At 41.7% G+C, this 25129-nt stretch overlaps 1 protein-coding gene across 1 annotated transcript; it reads right to left on the bottom strand.

Moving 5' to 3' along the window:
- Positions 1 to 3296: 3296 nt before the first annotated feature.
- Positions 3297 to 24828, bottom strand: DCP2 (decapping mRNA 2). The gene is made up of 11 exons (XM_066613396.1): positions 24728 to 24828; positions 19852 to 20003; positions 17041 to 17168; positions 16075 to 16173; positions 14190 to 14342; positions 13409 to 13521; positions 13183 to 13290; positions 12622 to 12754; positions 11718 to 11819; positions 9471 to 9522; positions 3297 to 8446 (listed from the first exon to the last, which is right to left on the bottom strand). The coding sequence occupies exons 1-11, from the start codon at positions 24778 to 24780 to the stop codon at positions 8289 to 8291; spliced, it is 1251 nt and encodes a 416-aa protein (XP_066469493.1). The 5' UTR covers positions 24781 to 24828; the 3' UTR covers positions 3297 to 8288.
- Between the last annotated feature and the right edge of the window lie 301 nt (positions 24829 to 25129).

The raw sequence follows: 25129 nt of genomic DNA, 5'->3' as shown, positions 1-25129 counted from the left end.
TTCTGCTGCTAGGGGCAAGGACTTTATTCAGATATCATGTCACATCATACTAAGGTTAAAGAAGCTTAACTAAACTATATTTTGGTGTGATGTTTGAATTGGGCCATCATAATTACAGCCATAGTAATAGCTCAGGAGTAGCTGTGAAATGGGCCATCTAAAATCAGGATTTGCTTGTTTTCCAGCTGCTCAGCAGACCCATAGGTGGTCCATGAGACCCTAAGAAATGATCCATGAGGTCTCAGAAAAAAAGATGTTCGCTTTCTATCACTTCCAGCATCTCACTGGAGAATGGACAGCTGTAGCCACAGTCGGTGCTTCCAGTGTCTCGCCAAGTGAGTGCTCTCTCATGGACAACCAAAGAGGGCAGAGAACAGCCTGCTAGTAACCAGCACTGTAATATCGTCCATAGCTGTGGGCAGTCCATTCTCTGCCCTCTGATAGTCTGTGGGTAAGTGCTTGCTCGGTAAGATGCTTCCCCTTGGACCACCAGAGAGGGCAGAGAATAGACCAGCTGTAGCCAGCACTTCCAGTGTCTCACTGAATACTTCTCCATGGACTACCCAATTAATTGTATTTTTTGTGTGCGGGGTGTTGCAGGTGGGCCATAACAATTTCCATTTTTGACTCTGTGGTCCATAGGCTTCTGAAGGTTGGGAACCACTGGTTTAAAACCAGCTTTGGAGTGATGCCTGCACTGACTCCTGGTTAACCATTTTATGCTCTAGCATCCTTTCAGTTTCACTTAGCAGCTGTACCATACAGTTCAGCAAATAAATGTTCCTTTCTCTCACTCTCTCCTATGAGTGTCCTACAAAGAGAAATATACCTCTATTCTGGGATAGGAAGCCTTAGCTATTTAGTTTTATTGGCAGAAAAGTCCCCAAATTATAGCAGACTGCACACGTGGGTGTTGAGCAGTGGCACTTTAAGGCTTATTCCTGCATTTACGGTGTCAGTATGTACCTCAGAATATCACCCATGTAAGAAATTAAAAAGAAATCAATATTGAAATATTCTCTGAAGAAACAGAACTTGAACCTGAATGAAATGTTCTCAACAGTATAATGGGGGGGGGGGAAAGGGGTGCTGGTATTTACCACACAGTCCAGCATCCTGCATGGGCATATCTCTGTAGAGTTGCAAAAAAGTTTCCTGCTAAGAGAACTTCAATCAGGATTTAAGCACAAGCTTTGCTGGGTTCTGTGTTCTTCAGCAGCAGCATTTCACTGGTGAATCGGCCTGAAGGAAGGGGTGGAAACAAGTGGGTGTGAGGGGAGGAAAGAATGACTTGCCTGATCTAGCTAAAGACACAGGCTTCTCTACTGGACTGCAGTTTCAGCTTGCATTCAAGAACATGAAACCTCACTGTAGCTTTTGCCTCAGAGGACCAACCTTGTCTGCTCTGCCAGTGGGAATCAACAAGAGACAGCTACCTCCACCCTTTACTTACAGGTGATTGTTAAAAAGTTATTTCCAATATTTACTACAATACTATGAGAATGTAAATTTTAAAACAATCGGGTGGAAGAATTCAAACAACTCTTCCAGAATATTAAAGTCAGCCACTTGAACCTCCACAGCTAGGATTGGAAGGTAGCCTCTTATTCCCTAGTTTTTATGTCTCTGGTTCACTGCTTTACTGCAGAACTCAACATCAAAATAATAAGTCAGCCACATCTACCACCAGTCTAGAATTCAGTGTCTTCAGTTCGACAAGTCTCAGTATGTGATAAAATACCAAAAATAACTCAAGTTATGCAACTATTCTAAAACCCATCTCTGCAAGCAAGGCATTGGGGTATGAGCCAACACTTTGTGTACCACACTGGCTTGAGGCAATGTCTTCATGCTCTCCAGAATTTCTAAAAGAATCCATTCCATTGTGTTAAAAGTGTAAACACTGTTTTAATAACAAGAATCTAGTCAATTATTCAATCATTTTAGTCTGAACATGTTAAGTTGTATTAAAAGACATTTTGGAAAGTCAATGAGTTTATCATGTTGCATGGAACATGCTCCAAACTGGTTGATTTTTTTCAGTTAAAGGTATAAAAAACCTTTTCCATCAGCTTGAATGTATTATTTCCAAAGCACATGTTTTTGCATTCAATGTCAGTATTCTATTGTTTAAATTCTTCATGGAACACTACCATTTTCACTGCAGTTTTTCTCCAATTGCTTTCATTCTTTAGCTGCTGTAAAATAAGCTATATTGTGTTTGATATAGAATTGTACAAACTGCATTTATTTATACAGAGGCATTTATAATACTTTTACAAATGTTCTTATATTCTGAATAAATTTCTAATGCTACAGTGTCATTAAGTCTTCTGTTGTCTAGCTAACACAACTATCTCTTCCTATATTTTACCAAATGACACCTTTAAGAAAAATGGTATAGTTACAGGACATTTTGGTTCCTACCAAATCTGCTTCCAAAAAGGCTTTTTCTAGCTAATATTATTTGAAGATATATAGTATTATGTGAATGTTTCCTATCACTGCACATGAAGGGAATTTTCACTTGGTAACATGCACAAGAGTACACAAGTTATCCATTTTAATGACAAGAGATAGATGCATTGTACAAATATTCGGTACAATCACATGACAGAATTTAGCTCTTAACATAAAAAGGTCTTGTTCTTTTCTCACTTTCATTGGGCTTCAAATTTGACAGTTTCAATGTAGAGTTCCAGAAAAAAATGCACCTATTGACAACTCAGAGATACAGCTGCCGTATAAGGCAATACTAGTTGCACCATTCTCTGCTACAGTATGTAGTTTATGGCCCCAGCAGCAAAGACTTGCAGATTTTGCAGTTCAGAACAGTAATTACACTTCATCACAGTTATCCAGAAGTTCAAACACTTAAATCTTAGCAGTATGTTCTTTATAAAATACAAAAGTAATAGCATAATCAAAAAGACAATGGGCTTCAATTTCCAAACTGCTAAATCAACATAAAAGTTGACACATATGTAAGTATTTTACAGGCCAACCTCAAACAGCTTTAAAGCTAAGTTAAAATGATCAGAAAGAGCTGTACACATTTTGCCGATAAAGCAAGAAACACACTAAAAGATCTAGTCCACAAGTGGGCAGACTTTCAAATTTAGGAATCCTGGTCCTTTAACAATTGCACAGAAGAGGGAATTTCATCAGGTGCAGATTGTCATTTCACAAATGACAAGTTGTACCTGCTGACATTCTCTCTCCTACACAATTGTTAAAGGTCCAGGATCCCTAAAGTTGAAAGTTTACCCATCCCTGAACCAGTCCATTGCAGCCCTCAATTCTTATTTTCACAAATGGAGTTGGGAAATTAACTTCAGAAACTGAAGACCAACTACACCAATAACTATTTTACAACTGTCCAGAAACCTTGCACAATAGTGAGATTGCTCTCTAACTCAGAAATTTCTGGTTTAAAGACCAGCTGCTTAACTTCACATGAATTGTGAAAGCATTATACAGATTGTCAACTAGCAACATTACCTGCATCAATGCATTGTTGGGTTTATACCTTAAAAACTATTTGCCCTGTTCTCTGGATCCTCCTACCAAAGCAAATCTGTGTTTGCCATCAGCAAATATCTGCTGTATCTTTCACAATGTAGTAATGTCTAGTTTGACATTCCATACTGCATATAATAGATGTTAAAATATTTTAAGTTCATAGTGTTCACATCAATCTAGAAAATATTTGTAGTTGTAGAAACTTTTATCCCTATTGCAAAATTCATACTCATTTCTTAATATCCAAGAAATAATAATAATCCAAGTTTCCAATAATCCAAGTTTGTTAATACAAAATTTAGAGCAGTGCTAACACACTGATCTGTATAACAACTCTGAATCTGAGAAAATGGAACTCTTGCATTTTCAAACCACAATATAAATATGGAAAAATATGCTACATATATTCAATTGTTCATTCAGACTTTTTATCTTTCCTTTAGAAATACATTCAAATAGGGAAAGTTTACCTATGAACAACTCGTTTCAAGAGCAGGGAACTATACAGAGTTTCTTTTCTGAACCAAGGCCACAGTTTTTAACCTTGTCACAGACACTTGGCCTTTAAACTATAACAGCCATATTCTAAGAAACTATTTTGCAGAAACCCAGCAGGATTTTTCTATTCTTTTCTCTTGTATAGGGCCAAACCCCACATACCCAAACATGGCATAGCCTGGTACTGCTCAAGGAAGAACAAATCCAAAGACCCCTTGGTGACCTAGAATTATTTGCATGGTTCTCTGGATCCTGGCCATTCTCTGGAGCAAAAATGTGCTGAATAGTTCAAGCCTGTTAGTCTTATAATGAACTCAAGATGCCAAAGGACGACCTTTTTGTATCCTGTTATCTGCAGCTTTGATTCAGTCTATTTGGAAGAACAGGGAAATGCACACTGAATACAGTGGGCTCTCCTTACCTGGAGGTTTGCACCTGCTGATCTGACTCAACGCGGGTGCCAGGGCCCATGTCTGGAGGGCCTCAAGGACCTGGATGCGAGCTGAAGTACCTTCTGGTCATGTCCAGGAGGCATTCTGAGGGGCAGGGAGGTCACCCACAGCCTCCAAAATGCTTTGGAGATGCGTTTCCGATTGCTGGCACCCCCACACCACATGGATTTAATAAATGGAATTTGGTACCCAAGGGGATCTGAGAACAGAGCCCCACTGATACTAAGCGCCCACTCTGTAAGATATATTGCATCTATCAGTGCTTAATAACAAACCCACAGTTTTAAGCCTGGTTATCTTTCCAGCCTTAAAAACAAAGATAGCCACATACATTCAGAGCATTACCTAGGTTTCCATAACAGGTGGCTTTCCTGTAAGAATGCCTTCACAGTGAATTAGTGTACAAGTGCTGTGAAGAGCAAAAGAGCTCAAGCAGAACATCTGAATCAGACACTATGTAGTTGCTAGCTATAAAAAGGCAAGTGTCCAACATGCTTTAGCTGCATAGGAGTCGATGTGAAATCTGCAGAGCCAACTAGGAAAAAAGTTTTCAACCTCCTATACTTAGAGCTGAGAGTATTAGATCTAATGCAGCTTCCAAGAAGGGGAGATATGAAGATTCCATTTCATAGTGGGCAGAAATGGAAACAAACAAAAACATGAGAGGCACTTACACTTCCGCTTTGCATATATCAGATGTCATGTCAAAAGCTGCTCTATGGATCTATTCACAAACTTATCTGGCACTTTCCAATCTATGGTGATAGCTACCACTTCATCCAGGCTTTGGTTATCTATCTACAGCCTGCCTGCAACAAATGGAGAGCTACCATGTGCTCTCCTAATGATCACTGTGAACAGTTTCCAAGTTCAACTGAAATCAAAGATGCCAGAGGTATACAGCAGTATATAATTTTACAAAGCAAATTGCTAACATGAGCACACAGGTTCAAGGCTGAATGCAGTCTCTAATTACTCAAAGAATTAAGAGCAGCTGAACAGTAAAGCCATTGCTGCTTTCTTCTCAGCTCTACTGAGTGTGGTACTTAAGTGTGGGTACTTAATATAGTACATGCTTTCAACAGCATACAAGTCTATGGAGACCAGAGACAATAAGCCATAAAACCAATTAAAAACACTAAGAGTAGCCAAACATATTAAAAGATCCCAGTTTCAATAAACACACACAAAACCACTGTCCTGGAAGGTCAAGAAGCAGTCCTTAAGAAACCCACTTAAAGCCTGTGTTGCATATTCTTTGCTACTGCAGCAGAACTTCCAATTATCAGATTGGCAACACCTATCATTCAATTAGGTGTGGTAGAGGAGGGCTATCATGCCTGTCTTCTAAAGCCCTGGAGACCAGCACCCAATCTCCAAGCAGTAAAATTGTGCTATGAAGATCTCAAATTCACTCACAGATCATTTATTCTCATCTTTTTAAAATGCCCACATCAGAAAAAAAACAAAAACCCATTACAGTCACCAAATTGCCTTTTCTTCATTGTTTTACAGAAATTCATGTAAACCATATGCTTGCACTTGGAAATACACAAGTATAAAATGATTCATTTAAACATTTTGCAAGCAAAACATAACACATAAACCAATAAAGTAAACAACCTGAAATGTTCACAGTGCAGGGCACCCAGAAACCCATAAAGCAGTTCATTTCCAACCACATTAAGACATGATAGCAATAAAATTAAAAACACAACCTTATGAAATACGGTACCTTGTAAAACTAAGAAAAAATGAAAGTTATTGCATATTACCAATGTTTATTTGCAATCCACTTTTAAGGCTTATTTAATAAACCCAGATTTTATAGCCTCTGGGAAATTATCAATGAAGAACATGGACACTGTCTGCTGAAGAAGTTACTCCTTGCAAAACAGGAGTCAATCTTAGTCCAGACATTGGGGCAGAATTTGCACACACACACACACACACAAACACGCACACCCCCACCCACCCCAATATGATGTTACTTCACTTTAGGCCTCACCTCTTGATGCTACTACAGCCATTGAAGCATTTGTGGCAAGAGGGCACCCATTTCATATTTAAGATTCACCTAAGTGTGCCCATATTCCTTTTACTCAATGGCAGATTGAATGGAAGCAGCAAACACAACTTAACTGGGGAGTTAAGCTATATATCAAAGGAAGATTGGCCCAAGCAGCTTGAAATCCAATTTGCAATGAATGAAAAAATAGCAAGGTAGGCACTTTTATTGCTAAGAACATCAAGCTGCACTCAGTACTCACCTATGCTTTTCCTCTACATGGAGGGAAATGGGTCAAAAGTAACACTTCCTGCCATCACCAGCCTTTCAATTATCTTGAGAAATCAAATCAATTGACTGATATTAATTCGTTCTGGATGTGGCTGGGATGTCTAAAGCCACTAGAAGAGGTAAGCATTTTAAAAAATGGCATGGAATAGGACTGAGTTTACTTGAAAATTCATTTGAGCCTCTTTTCCAATCAAGAAAAGACAGATAATGGAAGTCTAAAGACAGAGATCCCTTAGCAATAGAGAGTAATAGGCTATAAGTTTTTCCAGAAAACAGGCTGTGCTCATGGGAACTATGCAACAATATAAACACTTCAGCTCTCCCCCACACCAACAATGTCAGAAATTAAGATTTTATAGGTTAAGTGTTACAAATCTGAAATACTGTTACAAGCTGCCAAGATAAAGCCAGGGGGTGGAGAGAGAGTGAAGTCCATCAGCACCTCTGTAAGCAAGTTATATTCACAGACTTTAGCACAGCTAAGGGCCTGTCGTTTCAAATTCTGTCCTCTTGCATTCTTGCTGCCAATCTTTTTCACATTTTTACATGCTATTAATGCCTCGTGCACCTGCAGCTACAGCTTTGATACGAAGCTCATCAAGTCCCCCCAAAAGAGCTGAATATTGCAAGAAACCCAATTGAGTTGCTACATGCCAAGTGCTGTCTTGAATGTGCATCAACTTCTCTCCACGCAGTATCTTACATTCTGTACATTAAAATTCTCTCCCCAAATTCTAAGTTCATCCATGTTGCATCTTCAAAGTAGTTGCAATTCTTCCAGTTAAATAATTTGAGCACATATTTCAAAGAAGGGAGAAACAGCAAAACTGGGAAATTCCATTGGCCATGGTTGAACATGGCTAACATTCGATTGGAGCTGAACAAATCAATCAGAGCAGAATTCAGCTTCTCGTGATGATAATACAATTTTAAAACATGCCTGTATAAAAAGAGTTCCAGTACAGTGCCAAAGTGGACATAAGGAAGAGTGGCTACAAAAGCCAGCAGACCCTGGAAAGAGCGATTCTGAATTAGCAACACATAAGTTTGTCTCTCAGCATACAAAGCCTCAAAGGTCTAACGTCATCCAGGATATGGAACACTGGTCTTCTCCAACTTTTCACTTGCGCTGCCACCTGTTGTGATGTATGAAAAACTAAACAACTACTGTCATTAGAGCAATCAAAATGCTTAGGAGGTTAGTATATCACTGCTACTAAAATGCTCCTCTTCAACTTAAACACATAGCAAATTAAACAAGTAAAAAGAATGCCCTATAATGCATAGTTAGAAACTAGCAAATGAAACACTGGAAAGCATTTTTGTACGTAAAAGCTATACTGCATTTAAAGTGCAACACTTATGATGCCACTCATACTGCAATGAGAACAAGGCCTTCTGGCCCATCCCTAGGTCCCTGCATTGCTTTAAAACCTGAGAAAGAGGAAAGGCTGGATTAGAAACCCACTCAACTGCCTGGGCCAAGTCTCTGGCAGACTTGTGCAAATGAATAAGCATCAGAGGTCAAAACATTTCATTATCGCATCATGGTCAAACTTGAAGCTCAGAAAAGCTCGTGAAGAGAAGGTGAATTTGCAATGGCCATTGAAAGACACTGATTGTCCGTGCTCCAGGAGCTGGTCTTCACTGGTACAACATACATCATATGCTGCATCTGCATTTAAAAAACGAACAAAAGATCTTCAGCAGTAGCATTAAAGAGTCAAAAACAACATCCTACTGTTCAGATGAAGAGGATGATACATGAAATAGAATGGCACAGTATGCTTACCTTACGGCTTAAAAGTCAGCAGTTTTTTAGGTGATCTAAACAATCCTTGCTTGAACAATACCATCGGCAAACCAAACACATGCCTAAGGAGAAGTCCAAAATTCCCCTCACCAGCTGCCCCTTTCATAATGCAGCTCTGTGGCATGCCATCCAAGGAGAGAAAATCCCACAATCCAGATATTGCAGGGAAGGTGGGAAATTCTAGTCCAAGACAACCCCAGACCAGGTGATGTGAAGGGAAAACTAGAGGAAAGGCCCCAAGGACAGAGCCTGGGCCATGGGAAGATTGAATGGCCCTCTGCATTGGCCAAGGGGATAAGAGATGGAACCCAGGGGGTGGAGGGGGATTTCTTCTCCTCCTCCATCTGCATCATCTGCATCCAAACTAAGCAGCAGACTTTATGAGGGCAACAGCTTTGGAGAATGCATTATGAGCATGGGTCTTAGGGACTAAAAACTAATATGGCATTACTATTCTAACATGTTGTAGTCAATAAAGCTCTCTGTGATTGGATTTCAATTAATAGAGCTGTCTCTTCGTGAAAGAGGAAAAAGATCCTACTACAGGGTAAGTTCAACCACCTTCCTTGGTCCTTCCTTTTTGCGAGATTGGCTATTTTGACCTGGTTCTGCCTTTTGATCTCTGGCACACTGTGACCACCAACAACCATTTCAAAGACCTACTTCACAGTACATGCATGCCCCCATATCCATGGATACCTGAATCTGCAGACACGGGGGGGGGGGTGCTCCCCCACCCTCCCCTTCAGAGGGTCTTCTGAGCATCTGCCCACAGCCTCTGCCAGGCTCAGAATGATTAAAAATGGGAAAAACGCTACTTCCACTTTTCATGGACATTTAAAGGCATCAGTACACAAAAGGAATCATGAATATATACCTACTGTACCTGTTTCAAAGTTATCTTGAAGTCTTCTTGGATGCAACTTCTTTTCACATTTCTAAATAGGATGACAACTGAGTTAGAGATCTCACATAATTAACAGGGATGATATAACCAGCAGATCACACAATATGTCTGTGATGAATGCCCTGTTTATCCCCCCCCCTTTTGCTTATTTTTGGATACTTCTAGCCTCCCAAAGGACTTTGAGATGCAGTTGTGTCCCAAAAGACTGCCTGCCTGGTATGTTAAAAGCAGAAGCCATTACCCTGGGATGCTCCTCTTATGGTATCTGAAATGCAACTCCCAAAACAACAAGTACACAATGCCGACTGTTTTGTCTTTATGTCTGGAACCTGCTGAAGACAGCAGCTCCTAGCCAACCCTCTGAGACTGGCATATTTCTACAACTCAGCAGCCAAGCCCTGTATAGGTAAAGGAGTTGATAGTGTGGCCAGGTGATTTCCCGTCATCGAAGCAGATGACCCAATGACACCAACAATCCTAGCTTTCCTAAGGTCAAACACAAGGTTGCTTGTGGGTGTTCCAGCTTGGTTCCCTCAGAGGAAAAAAAAATCTGTGTGTAGCCAAGTACTCACTTGCCTCCTTCAGAGAGGTGTAATGAACTGTTTGAGCAAGGTACCAGACAGGGAGAAATGAGATTTACACATTAGGGATTTATTTTACTTTTGATTTTAACTGCCTGCTGATGTTTTTGCAATGATCCACACCTGGGCAATGCCAAAGCTCAAAGTATTTTCCAAACCTGTTCACTTTATTCTTGCAATTACCCTACCATCCTACCTCCCACTTTAATTTACACCTCCTTTGTTTTGAGTTTTATTAAACTTTCTACTGTGGCCTCTTGCCTGTCTAGTCCAGGAATCTGGGTTGCTCTATGCTCACCAGAGGAAGAGATTTGTCTCTGACAGCCCCGCCCCACTTTGGTTTCCCAAGATGGTGGGAGCAGATATCTACCAGTTCCCTCCAACTTCAGCTGCTGACCCACGATATCAGTGAAGCAAAGATCAGGAAAGGGTATGCCCAACACTAACCACTAAGAACTGTTTCCCTTGATCAGCCTCCAGCTTCCTGAGAAGGAGAGTTGGATATGTGCTCAAACTTCTATAAATAAAATTAACTGAACTTAAATGTGTTGAATTTGACAGGATTGTGCCCCAAGAATGTAAAAGAATCTCAGCCTTAGTTTCCCAGCTACAAAACAGAGATACAGTGGGTCCTCCTTATCTGCAGTCTCGGAACCCACAGATTTGGCACAAAGCGGATTCTGAATGCAGGTTGGAGGGCCCACTTAGGACCCAAGCCTCCCTGCGCCTCAGAAGGCCTTTGAGAGGTATTTCCAGTTTCTCAGCAAACCAGAAGTGTCTCAGAGGCCTCCTGAAGCACACAGAGGACATGCACGGCCTTCCTGAGCCTCACAATACCTCCAGACATGACCGGAAGTTCCTCTGCGTTTCCTCCCTGCAGATCTCAGCATCTGTGGCAGGTCCAGGAACAGATTTCTCACAGATACCAAGGACTGACCTGTACACTACTTACCTAACTTACATGGTTGTTGCAAGGACAACCATGTTAAACCACACAGGTGGTATGGGGCATTAGTTTCCTTAATTAATACCACCTGCTGGTGCCTTTTAAAGCTGAGTAGTGCTCTCAGAGAAACACCAGCTATCTTGGAATAAGGAGACGCCAGATAGGTATCCCACTCCCTTCACTTTTGCATTCCGCTAATATGTAAAAAAAAAATAACTGAGCTGTTATATAATCCACACACACATTTTCCTAGCCAACTGTATCATCCTGGACCAGGATTACTGAACAGCAATACAGCCTTTTGGCTAAACCTAATAAGGAAGAAGAAATATGGAGTGAAACTGCAATATAATCACAAAGCATTTTCATCAACCACATCTGAACATATATGGAGCAAGCTGGGGAGCCCAATCTCCTCTTATCCACCAAACCCAAGTGAAAGCTGGCTCAAGAACAGCAGGCACCCAGAAGTTGATAGCCAGCATCCAGACAAAATACTCCACCTTCCCAAATCCTATGCTGATTGCCCAGATTTAGATTATAAATCACAGGCAATATTTGTAATATCCTGATGTCTGTGCTGCAAAGATGCAGGCCTTATCGGTAAGCTCCAGTTATCACTACAGTATTGGTACAAAAAGCAATATACTTGTTGAGGATTCAAGGTGTTTTATAAACTCTTATTGTTGTGCAACTTACCGAAGTTTGGTTCTGTTTAGCTGGCTGACTATGGACTCCATTTGCTTTCTTCTTTTGGTTAGGAGAGTCTTGGTATTGCTTTCTGCCATTGCCACGTGTGTTCTGTGCATATCACAACACAAGAGAAATAGAATTAAAGTTAAAAGCCCAAAGATAAAGACTGTATATTTAAACACAGATTTCTTTCAAGGTTAAAATATAACTGAAGCACACTTGTATACTCAGTGGTTCTTCAACTAAGATATTTACAGCGCAATCCTAGCCTGCCCTGGAGCAGGCAGGCCGGTGGGTCTGTGCTGCCTCCAAGGCAGGATTGGGGCTGAAAGTGGCTCAGACCAGGGCAAGGGGAATCGCTTCCCCTACCCCAGGTAAAGCCACAGCAGCCGCAATGGGGCTACTCAGATCTGCGCCACTTCAAGAGGTGGCACAAATCTGAGCAGCCCAAGACTGCCCCGGGCGGCTCGGGAAAAGGCCCAAGAACATAACTGCTGGATCCTGGCCTGGCCTCTCACTCACCGCCAACCCCTGAGAACACCTGCCGCCCACCCTCCCCCCAAAACACCTCCCTCCTGAGTCCTCCCCACCTCCCCCGTCCTCTCCAGACCCCTGCATCAGCCGAGCTCAGCCAAAGCATCTCACCCTTTCGCTGGGACCTGCATTGGTGCAAGGAGGCTGGCACTAGTCCATGTGCTGGCCTAACTTCACTTATGTTGGAGCAAAAGTGCTTTATAGGGACTTGTGCAACCTATCTGCAGCTCAGGATTGCACCCTTAGTCTATAAGAAATTCCTTATTCCACAGTATTATCTTTGAGAAGTTCAAGAAATTGGGATGTCAGCTCCACACAAGAGTCCAAGCATTACAGAATTGAAAATAGCCTGAAGCATTTTTTGGGAAAAACTCACCTTTCCTTTTAAAGTTTCAGGTATCTCAAGATGATTGTTATATGGCTTCTGTTGCTGCAGCTGCCTCTGCTTTGTCCACTGGTCTCCTGAAGGGCCATCTGTAAACACCTGCTGACTATAGTGGAGCTTGGATCTAAATCATGCAAAAAAATTCTTGTTCAGAACAGTACAATGGATTAAGAATACAACAAAGCTTCCCTGAGCTTCCTGCAGACCTCCTGCCAGAAGGAAAGCAAAGGGCAAAGGACATTTTCTAAGTCTTTACAGTTAAGAGGTTCTTCTGTACCATTACTGACCCACTGCAACACTTGTTTAACTTTGACACTTGAAACCATTTAACTCTGCCTACAATAATATTTAGTGTTGGATCTTTTCATCACTATTTTTGTTCCTCAATTTCAGTGGTGAAGACAAAGACTGATTCTAATTTTTTCAGACATCAAGCCACGTAAATATTTCAAGTAGCCAACATAAGACTTACTGCAGTAAAGTAGCTCAACAGTACTTTGCGATTTATATTAAGGATACCTGCAGATGCCATAGATTGGTATGGTTTGTTACCTAGGTTTTTCTATCGTGAATTTAGGTGGTGTGCTACTGGTGGATGAGAATCCATTATCACTATCTGAAGAATCTCCATACCGTCGAGAAAGCCAGTCTCTCAGTGGTCTGCAAAGGAATAAGTACCAGCTTAGCAACACTGAACTTCTTGGAGAAAGATTTAGAACAATAAATATGTTTCTTCAGCACAGAAAGGATTAGTTTCTGCATCACATCCTGAACATACCTGATGAAGGGAATAGCCATAAAAAACTTGTTAGGTGCCAAACCTAGCTTGGATTTCGGGGTCATATCATTTCTGTGGCAAGGTAATTTGTCAATTGAGAACCATTCAATATTCTAAAACACAGAAAAGAGATTTCTAAATACCTCAAAAATAACTGAGGAGAATAATAGTCTACAATAATTCAGCAGCCAACCAAGAAACAGAGCATGTGTCTGAAGTACTTAGTCAACAACTGAAAAGAATGTTAAAAGAAGCCTTCTATATGTTATCCAACTATTTACAACTGGAAACTTTAGCAAAATGAAAAACAACCCACCAAAGAAAACTATATACCTCCATTTCTTCTGCATCCTGTGTCAATTTTAGGCTGCAGAACACCTATAATATGCACTTCCCCTTGTATCTCCCCTTGTTTCCCCTATGGAAACAAGTTTCTTCTCTTCTCCCCTTCATCTTTTTCAATGTGCAAGGCTTATGAAAGTATAGCTAACTGGCAGCTAAAGACAAAGACTCAAACACTGTGTAAAACTGCATCCTTTGTGGGAAAGAATCATATGCATTCTGCCGTTACACACTGAATGCTCCCATGTGAATCCAATGAACAAGGAATATTATAACGCATTATAATAATATGCATGACAATGCAATGGAAGTGTACAGCACACATATAAACTCAAGTAAAGAAAAATGCTGCTATCACTCCTTATGACTTTTTCACAGCTTTCAGCACATTTCAATCATTCTCATTAAATTCGAGTCTTTAAGCAAAAATGTTACTTACCCGAATTTCTCTCCTTGTTTTTGGGTTAAATTTTGTATCCTTTGGAATTCCTGGAATGATATACAAGCGTGCCAGCTGATCGTTGATTCGCAATTCAATATAGTCATCTTTATTGATAAAATCTTTTATATCGAAACCAGTTTCTTCAAATACCTGTAAGAACACAGAGAAGACTTAAAATGTGGCATTCGCATTCTGGGTGCTGTATGTAAGTAAGTGATTATTTGACAGGCTCTAGCTCAGTGGGATAAGATGTTTGATGATTACTCCAAAAAATAACAGGATCAAGCTCATCATTACATCTTTAAGGCACATGCCTTCTCTGTGCCAACAAGTCAGCATGGCAAGGATTCCCTGACAAAAGAAAATGTGAAAACCACTGCTGTTTTTTGCTGACAAGCCTGCCAGAAAAAACAGTAAGCTATTTCTGCTCAGTGTTGCATATACACATCAGGGACCAAATGTGCACATCTGTGGGCCAGGCAAAAATGGGTTAATTAAACTTATTAACACAATACTTGCCACATTCAACCTTACTCAATTTAAGGATGATAGCCCACCAGTTACACTGACTCAACTCAAAAGGACCATTCACAAATAATGATGTGGACAACGTCCATGTTTGGGGGGTGGAGAGCATGTACCAGTAAGCCTTGTTCCCCTACACACAGAGTTTTTGTCTGCACTGACGATCACTGTATCTGAGAATTTCTCTAGGTGATCAAAAGGCTTCAACATATTGTTTTCTCAGTACTCCTGGCAGGAAGGAGAGAGTCTCCTAGGATAAAGTATGTGTCAGTGCAGACAAATGCTCTATGCATGGGCAGCAAGGGTTAGGAAGTGCGATTGTATGGATCAACGCAGTGATTCCCAAACTTTGGCTAGCAGCTACTGGACCATTGTCTTACTTGGACCATTGGCCACGATTCCCCACTAAGACTACAATCCTGTACATTGTATAGGGCAGTGGGTTTCTCATGAGGATTCAGCAGCTACCCTGGCTGGTTTCTGCAGCTTCCCAGGAAGCCACAGATACCAGTTTAAGAACTACTGAATCAGGACTGAATCAACTACTGGAATGCTCTTGCCACCATGCCCCTTCCCCAAAAGTAATATGAACATCATCCACATGATCAGTTTTAAAAGAGGGTCTTTATGCTGCAGGACTGTTCCCTTAGTGGTGAACAGATGATAAACCCACACATATGGACCACCTGGAAAATGCTTAGCTATCAAAATAGCTGTGAATACTGAACTTAAAAATATTTGAACCTTATGTGCTGATAGCAAATAATATTGTAGTCACACAAGGGATTATTAAAATTTATCACCTCTTATGCTGCAATACAAAAAGTCTAGAAATCCAAATCCATATTTGCCTATTAATATCAAGATAAATATACACAACAACCTAAAAGATAGACCAAAACCAGTACAAACATGGAAAAAAGTTAATATTGTATATGCTGTTTTATATACTACAAAGCCTTTGTTAATTACAAATGAATTTGCAAGGGAACATCTCCAAGATACAAGTACAGTTCCAATGTATGGATCTGGAAGTGAATGATAGCTCAATAAAAGACAGTTTCCCATGATGTCCAAATGGGAAAATTGTAATCTACATGCCCCTACAAACCCAGATTAAACTACAGCTTGCAACTCCAGTTTACAGAACGTGCTTAAATCACTTTGGCATCAAAGGAAACTGCGGTTTAACAAACTGAGAAGTCACCATAAAGCCAGCAACATGGGGAAAAAGGGAGCACACAGGTTTGCTTTTTCCCGATCTAACAAACCACGATTTATTGATACAGGACTGTATCTGACCTGGTCATGGACTCTTCAACTACAATTTCAACTGCTCCAGCAGAATTTCACTCACCTCTCTAGCAGCACAGTCATGTGGTGCCTCTTCTTTATTTACTTTGCCTTTTGGAAATCCCCAGCCAGACTTTGCCAAATAACCTTGAACCAGCAGCACCTGCAAAGTTCAAGCAATAATTTAAAAACATAATTAAGTACTCATCAAGAAAAAGAGGAATGGTTAGAGGAAATGAACATGAGCCAACCACCAGTAGTGCAGGCAAAGTGTATCATTCACAATGAGTTTAGTGAACTCAGCCTAACCTGAGGAAAATGAAGTTAAGAAATGTGACATGGTCAGATTTGCAAGACTAAACTGCTATCCACAGAAGACTGGCTAAGACAGTCAGTGGGCAAGGGGAGGGGAGGATCAATGTACCCTACAAGGTATCAGGACAACACCCCACCTTAAAGTTTTTTCCTGCTAACTGGGCAAAGAAGCACTTTTTCAAATGGTGGTCCTCATATTTAGCAGAAAGAAAATAACTGCCCAACCCAGCACAGCATCTTTTCTAGTTGTTTGCAGATGTTTCTTCTATAAGCTTTTTAGACAGTGAGACCTCTTCGGACACAGAACCATTTAGTTACTTGATTTTCTCTGTAAAGTACTTTTCAACCAAAAAAGATTGCAAAGTAGTATGTACATCATCTTAATGGAAACTGTGGCAAGGCCCCTGGTCAAGAAACCATGGAGCCTGTTAATTCAATTTCAATTAATTTCAATACCAAACTAAACTTTTTAAGTGTGAAGGCAACCAAAAATCCCACATAACTGATATACCTACTACAGTAAGTGAAAAGCCAATTGAATGGAATATAGTGTGCAGTTAAAAATCTATTGGTTACAAATACAAGAAAAGTTTTCATAAGTCTTTAAGTACCCACAATTGAACAGATTACCTACAAGTTAACATATAATGCACTGTTAGTTCTACTTCACAAGGTAGGAAGTAAAATCCTTTTTAGGATTTAGTTTCATACTTACATTTTCAAGTGTCTCATCAAGAATAATTGCACCATATGTTGGCACTCCCATTTTATACTCTTTCCATTCATCTAAAACCTTCTGCACGTCTTCACCTTGAGGCAGTAAAAATGGGCAATGACTGAAAAGTAAAAGTGTCAAGGAGATGTACTGCATGAAGACACAGAGTATCGCCCCTCAGTTTTAACAGCCACTTTCTATTGAGTTTTTATTTTCTTTGTGCATATCACCTTTAGCAAAAACAAAACCATTCATGTGAACAGGGGAACCTTACTGACCCTGCATTAGTGGCTGCATCCATGAGAGGAAAAAAAACCTTGTCATCATAAATCAAAGAAAAAGCTGATTTAGAACCTGCCACTTGCTCAGCTGTCAGCAAAGTGTTAAGGATCACCTATAAGTGCAATGCGTTTAGGTTCCCCTATAAGCAATAAGGCAGGTTTGTCATTTGAACTACTAGAGAATAGCCTTCTCCATCCCCCCTTTCAAGCCAATGATATGCTACAAATGATTAATATACACGCAGGCAGGTTAGCATCCTCTTATTTTGTTTTTGAAACCAACTCAGCCTAAACTGAGGAAAATGAAGTTAAGAAATGTGACATGGTCAGATTTGCAAGACTAAACTGCTATCCACAGAAGACTGGCTAAGACAGTCAGTGGGCAAGGGGAGGGGAGGATCAATGTACCCTACAAGGTATCAGGACAACACCCCACCTTAAAGTTTTTTCCTGCTAACTGGGCAAAGAAGCACTTTTTCAAATGGTGGTCCTCATATTTAGCAGAAAGAAAATAACTGCCCAACCCAGCACAGCGTCTTTTCTAGTTGTTTGCGGATGTTTCTTCTATAAGCTTTTTAGACAGTGAGACCTCTTCGGACACAGAACCATTTAGTTACTTGATTTTCTCTGTAAAGTACTTTTCAACCAAAAAAGATTGCAAAGTAGTATGTACATCATCTTAATGGAAACTGTGGCAAGGCCCCTGGTCAAGAAACCATGGAGCCTGTTAATTCATACAACTTACATTCTGATCTCTAATGTGCTCTTCTCACTCTTCTTAACACAAGGTATTTGAGCAGCAGTGGTCAGGTAACTTCAAGTAACCTGGGATGCAGTCGATTATCTAGAGCAGGGGTGTCCAAAGTTTTTGGCAGGAGGGCCACATGGTCTCTCTGACAGTGTCCGGGGCCAGGGGGAAAAAAAGGACTAATTTACATTTAAAATTTGAATAAATTTACATAAGATTACATAAATGAATATATTAAAGATGGAGCTTATATGAATGAATGAAGGTCTTGCAATAGCTCAAGGCCTATAAAAGCCCTTGCACAAAGCAAGGCTGGCCTTTCCTTTGCTGCTGCTGCATCACAGATGTGAAACAACAAGCAGTGGAGGGAACCCTCATCCACAGCTCACATGAGACGTCCAACAGTTGCCCTCAAGCTGAGAGCAGTTGTGTCGGGCCAGTGTGGGCTCCAAAAAAACTCCAGAGGGCCAGAGGCTCATTGGAGACTGGGGGCTCCCTGAGGGCCGCATTGAGAGGCCTCGAGGGCCGCAAGTGGCCCCAGGGCCGGGGTTTGGGCATCCCTGATCTAGAGTCACTTCAATCTATTTTGGAGATAGAAACTGGCTTATTTGATAACATTCTGAGAAGTGTAACTGACTTCTTGTAGATACTGAGAGAAAGATCTATCAGTATCCTTCTGGGCTGCCCTTGTGAGTAGATAGAACTGCTTTGTGGTGGCTCTGCTCCATGATAGGAGGTGGGTTCCAAACAGTGAGATGAATTTACATTTTTATGGTTGCCCCTTGATCCTCATTGTGAGAACTGTCCTACAGGGTTCCCTCAAGGTTCAGTTCAGTCTCCCATGCTATTTAACATATGTATGATGTTGAGTGAGGCCACCTGGGCATGACCTCCATTTCCCCTTTTTTCATTAGATATAGGTATGGTAATGGCTTCCCTGAATAGTGGTGAATGGATTGAATGAGAGAACTAACAAACTCAATCTAAACACCACAGGATTGGGGGGGGAGGGGAAGAGACCCTCAAGTGAATTGTTTTTCTTAGAAAAATGGCTATCCTAGAATGGAATCACACTCTCCACAAAAAGCAAATCTCAGCCTGGAGGTTATCTTGGACCCAGACTTTTGCCAAGATTCTCAGGTAGCTGCTGTGGTCCAGGGACTTTCAAAGACTTCAGCTGAATCCACTGATAGAAGATACAGGCTGAGTGACTATCATTTATGCCTTGCTGACATATCCTTTAAATTTCTAATAGGGTTCCCTGTAAGATGGTCCAGAACTTAAGCTGGCACAGTGCCTCAGCATGACACAATGAACATAAAGTGCATAAACATGTTGCCTCTTGTCTTAATTTATGATGAACTACCACATTATTTCTGGGTCCAGCTCAAGATTACTTTTAATCTTTAAAATCCCAAATGGTCTGGGTTCCAATCATCTCAAGAAGAGCTTTCTTGCATACAGTTCTTCCCCCACCCTTCCGTGAAGGTCCCAAAATGTTGTAACACAATTTCTCCAGGCTCACTTTTCTTCCTCTCTTGTCCCTTTCACAACGGATGAAGACAGCTTTATTCCACCAGGCCAAAAGGGGTTTTTATGGATAGGTTTTCTTCATGTTGTTGTATGTTGTATGTACGTTTTCATGAGAACTTACTCTGGAACTTACTGTCTTTTGCCACATAACCCAATTACATGAAAAGGCATCAACATAACGAAGTTTATCTAAATTTACTTCAACATAAGTTTTGCCCACAAAACTAGATATTAATACAGAAAGGATATCAGCTTTAGCAAAATCTCTTATCCCACACTGAGGTAATCCTGATGTGTTCTGCATGTAGAAATCCAAGTAAAACCAATGAGCAAGCTCAATTTGAAAACAGACTCTGATTGCATTGTCTCGTTCCTCACTGGGAATGTGTAAAATGAATCGGCTGTCAGAAAAAAATAATTTTTAATAATTAGTCATTTCAGTCTAGTACGAATAACTCCTGAATTAGAGATGTAAATGTTACAGTAAAAATGAGAAATGCATCAAAATTAGTTTCAACTAGTAAAAAAGGAAATGTCCTGAGCCTCTCGGGAATTTCCAGCTCTAACTAGCACAAACAGAGAGCCAAAATGCTCTGCACTTTCACATTCTGACTAGTCAGAACTAGACCTTCCAAAGATGCTTCAGAGCTTCCCCTTTTGACTGGTTAGAATACAAATCTCCAAAGATGCTTGAAAGCTGCCGGTTTTTACTAGCTAGAACTCAGAGCCAGAGTCTGAGTTTCAACAAGGAAACTGAGGAACTCATTTTTGCTGAGGAAAAGCTACAGCATTTGGGCCTCTTCAGCCTAGAAAAGAAGCACCTGAGGGGTGACATGATTGAGACATACAAAATTATGCAGGGGATGGACAGAGTGGATAGAGAGATGCTCTTTACCCTCTCACACAACACCAGAACCAGGGGACATCCACTAAAATTGAGTGTTGGGAGAGTTAGGACAAAAGAAAATATTTCTTTACTCAGCGTGTAGTTGGTCTGTGGTACTCCTTGCCACAGCATGTGGTGATGGCATCTGGTCTAGATACCTTTAAAAGGGGATTGGACAAGTTTCTGGAGGAAAAATCCATTACGGGTTACAAGCCATAAAGGGTATTTGCAACCTCCTGATTTTAGAAATGGGCTACGTCAGAATGCCAGATGCAAGGGAGGGCACCAGGATGCAGGTCATGCCCTGAGGCATTTGGTGGGCCACTGTGAGAAGCTGGACTAGATGGGCCTGTGGCCTGATCCAGCAGGGCTGTTCTTATGAGAGCATGCTGTGGTTTAGAGGACCCTCACTTACTTGCAATTCTTCAATATCCAGTTTCACTACTATGAATGTGGTCTGAAAGTTTCTAGATGGGGTTTATTAAAATGCAGGGGTTGTCAGCACATTTACAACACCCTATATTCTTCTGAGCAACATCATACACAATGTATTTTCTCACCAACTCCACCACTACTTAAATTGGTTACTAAATAATAAAGACACCTTTTAAAAAAAAATCAGATCCACTTGTGATGGCAAGGGGGAGAAATATTCAAGCAGAAACTAAGGGGGAAAATCGAGCACATCTCAGATCTGAACCTGTAGCTTCCCCTATGTGGGATCTGTAACTTAAGGTAACTATACACTCAGTGACAAGTTACCTGAATGTCACACTGATCACTATAATCCTTGAATGAGTTCCAAAGGCATGCTGTCCCAATCACACTGGAAGAAATATCTTTTCATTCCACCAACAGGAATTTTTGCATGCTACAGATTGTTTATGGCTAAGTGTCATTCAGCAATCCAGTTTGTTCATGTCTCTTAGCAGCTATTTAAAATAGCTGTTTATGGTAATGTAGCAGAGGTCATATGTCTAGCAAGCAGCATATTGTACACACTAAGGGCAAATACTCATAAACCAACAAGCTCTTTTTAATAGCTTTAAATTACTGGCTGAAGTGGAAAAATTGCTGTTACATCATCACTCTAATGGTTTATTACAGGTGAAGTGGGAATGCTATGGTTAGGGGTGTTTGTTTCTGGTGACTAAGGATTATTCAGAACACAATGGACTTATTTATTAAACTCATAATAAAAAACACTGTTTTCAACCACCACTAGCTACGGTTTTTGCTGCTACTAAACTTACCAAGTATATAACCCCCCAAAAAAAATCTAGTCAAACTCTTTAAGCTAATGCAAGAGCTTCATCCTGCCAACACCCTGCCTTCATCCCACCCCCCTGCTGACTTACTTACATGCCAGGGGACATGGATGAACTGCTGGTGTGCCCCCACAAGCAGCAGACCCGCTGGTGCGAAACATATCACATTTTGCAACAGCCATAAAGGGCCTTACTGTACAGTCCTGTTAGGACTGGCCCATGATGAAGAAATCACCTATTGCATTTTTGCATATCAGGGTGCTATCAGGCACAGGACCACTAAAGCAGCTGGCAACCCTATTGTGAGAAGGCAGTCTCTCTGAAGACAGCAACATCCATCAACTACTCATTCTCCCACAAGCTTCAATACTAGACCAATAAGTTATAAATGGCTACTCTCCCACTACGAAAGCGAGCACCCCACACATACAGATGCACTGGAGACCAAAGCAGGCAGACAGGATAAGTGAATTCCTGTATACAAAGAGATACCTCAAATAGGTCTATGCTTGTATTTATTGTAGTTATACATTCACATTAAAATATCTCCTTGGTGGTATGAGTGCTTATGGCAAGCTACTGGACCTAGTTAGGTTTAATAAAGTATTTAAAAAAAATGTATTTATTCAAATTAATCAGTACTATGCACTGACATGCAAATAAGTTCTCCTGTTTGCTACTATCAGTGTTATTCAAAAACATATAGTAATACACGTCTGCCCAATTTGTTCATAAACGTCTATAAATCTATTTGTTTATAAATGTTTTGTTGCACCTCCAAAGCAAACAAATATCCTGCAGTGCAAATGTTTACACATTATAGTCCACTTCAAAAGATGCATGTTTCCATGCATCAGATACATGAAGGTATCCATATGCCTGTAAACTGAGGATAACACTTCATGCACTTGATGAGGTGGACCATAGTAATTTGCACAAACACACTTTTGCGTATGATTGTGCACACATGCTTTTATTTATACATACATAATGACTTTTGCTATGAAGAAATTTTTGATTCATCTCCTGCCCTTTTGGTTTTCATTTACCTGAAATTTTTTCTCCCTACAAGCGAAACACATACAAGGGTCACTCCCTAGCAAAACAGGCTTATTTATTCTCCTGTACCTTAGAGATCAAATAGGGTTAAACAACATTTGAGAGACAGAAAAACGAGTAGTTTGCTTCTGAAGACATCCTAGAAGAGAACAGTCTTGCTCAAAATTATGGGCGAAATACAGAGAGCAATAAGAAACCAGGTTTTGGATCAGAGGAAAAGATGCAAGCCTTACCTTTGGCCTTGGAACCTCGGGGAAAGAGTTTTGAAATGTAGCTGAGAAGTTTGTCTAGTTTTTCCCACTCTTGGGAATTGTTTATATAAATGTAGATGGCAAGTTTTCAATGGACAGAAAGTCCCTTCATTTATCCTCATACTGACTCTGAGGGAAATTACAAAGGCATCTCTGACCACCTACCTAACTCAGGAAACACAAGTGTCAACTGCTGTGGTAAGACTCTGTGATGAGACAATGCTCCTTAGAAAATTTTAATGAAGCTTTAACAGCTCTCCTTGAATATAGGACAAAACTAAGCTCTTTCAAATGATAGATCTGTGTTGTGTGTCATGCCTACAGAGCATGCATGCTATTTTTCACACCTAGAAAAAGCAAACTAATAATTTAGTGCAGTGTTCCTCAACCCGTGATACTCATACTTCTGGTGGTATTTGACATGGTGCCCAGTGGTACTCACAGGACCCCCAGATCCTCACCACACAGCAGCAAGACCAGCAATACAACGCAACAAGCAGCAGTAGGAGGCTCAGTTCGGAGGGCAAAGATCCAGCTTGTACTTGTCACATGCTTGAAAACGCCCTCCCATCTACCCTGAGCCTCGTACTAGTGTTTTGTCATGTTGCATCTGGTCTCCCAAATCAGAAGTAACTGGCAATGACATCATCAACACTTACTTTGGTGGTACTTCCAATAAGTGGACCATACAAAGTGGTACAACACGGGACAAATGTTGAGAAACACTGGTTTAGTGGAACTTTTGCCACTGTGCTATATAGCCTGAGCCTGAACCCACATCCTTGGCAGCAAGTGCCACACATTTCAGTATACCAACAGTCAAAACATGAGGCTGCGTGAAAATTTTATCTACAGGGCATACAGACCAAAATAATAACTGGTCCAAAATAATAACAGTCCGGCCCTAGCACCACTCTGCTTCTTGACCTTTATGGTCTTCCTGATACCTGTCTGGATCAGATTTGTACCAAGGATGTGTGGTGCAGGTGAGGCAGAGCCTCCCGACAGAGTCCTTCAAGAAGCGTCGCAGCAAGGTGAGGCGCTCAAACACTCACAAACCACATGCAGGGGTGTGGGGTGGGTGGGGAGGCAGGTGAGGCAGAGCCTCCCCACCAGAGTCTTTCAAAAAGCACGACCATCATATAAGGTGCTCAAGCACTCACATGCAGGGACACGCGGCAGAGCCTCTCCACTGGAATCCTTTGAAAAGCACCACTGCTGTGTGAGGCGCTCAAGCACTCACAACCCACATGCAGGGACGTGGGGTGGGTGGGGAGGCAGGTGAGGCAGAGCCTCCCCACCTGAGCCCTTCAAAAAGTGCCACCGCTGCGTGAGACACTCAAGCACTCACAACCCACATGCAGGGACGTGGGGTGGAGGCAGGCGAGGCAGAGCCTCCCCACTGGAGGGTGCATGGGTTGGGGGTGCTTGGGTGCCTCACACAGCGGCGGGCTTTTGGAAGGACTCCAGTGGGGAGGCTCTGCCTCGCCTGCCTCCCCACGTCCCTGACTTGCAGACTGAGAGCCCCTCGGGGCAGAGACCGACTCTTCTCCTGCCTCCAAGGCTGCCAGCGCTGCCCACCCCTCCCCCCGCTGGAAGCGCAGCTGGCGCGGGGCGTGCGCCGAGGAGGGCTCCTCCCGGGAAAGGGGCTCGGGCGTCACCTGCACAGGTCGTCCAGGACGCTGCTGGGAATCTCAGGCCGCTTGGTCTCCATGGAGAAGCAGCGCGGCTCATCCCGACGCAGCGAGGCCCGGAGCAGCGCGCGCAGGGGGGCAGCGGGAGAAGAAAGGAAACGGGGGCCGGGACGGAGGGGAAAAGGCGGGACCGCCCCGTGGGGTAGAGGAGGCGGGCCGCCAGGCGGCCAATCGGCTACGCCCTCGTTCGAAGGGGCGGGACGAGGGGAAGCACCCGCTTCTCAGAGAGGGAGCAAGAGTCGCGAGGGATTGGTCCATCCGCTGCCCGTCACCTGCGTTGACAGTCAGAGGCAGCCAATCCTGGTGGGAAGCTTGTGCTTGCTTCTTTGCCCCACCCCCATGTCCAGGGTTTAATTTTTGCAAGGAGAG

Source organism: Tiliqua scincoides, chromosome 2, assembly GCF_035046505.1.
Source record: "Tiliqua scincoides isolate rTilSci1 chromosome 2, rTilSci1.hap2, whole genome shotgun sequence".
Classification (NCBI taxonomy): Eukaryota; Metazoa; Chordata; class Lepidosauria; order Squamata; family Scincidae; genus Tiliqua; species Tiliqua scincoides.
Note: the sequence above shows the minus strand (reverse complement) of the source record. Positions and strands in the feature narration are given on the sequence as shown.

What these genes read in the sequence shown, in the direction of transcription:
- DCP2 (XM_066613396.1), bottom strand. Translation starts at nt 24,780, where the DNA reads ATGGAGACCAAGCGGCCTGAGATTCCCAGCAGCGTCCTGGACGACCTG. An exon ending in TTCACGATAGAAAAACCTAG is followed by an intron (nt 12,755 to 13,182) that starts GTAACAAACCAT and finishes TGCATGATTTAG; the next exon opens with ATCCAAGCTCCACTATAGTC. An exon ending in CTGAAACTTTAAAAGGAAAG is followed by an intron (nt 11,820 to 12,621) that starts GTGAGTTTTTCC and finishes TGATATGCACAG; the next exon opens with AACACACGTGGCAATGGCAG.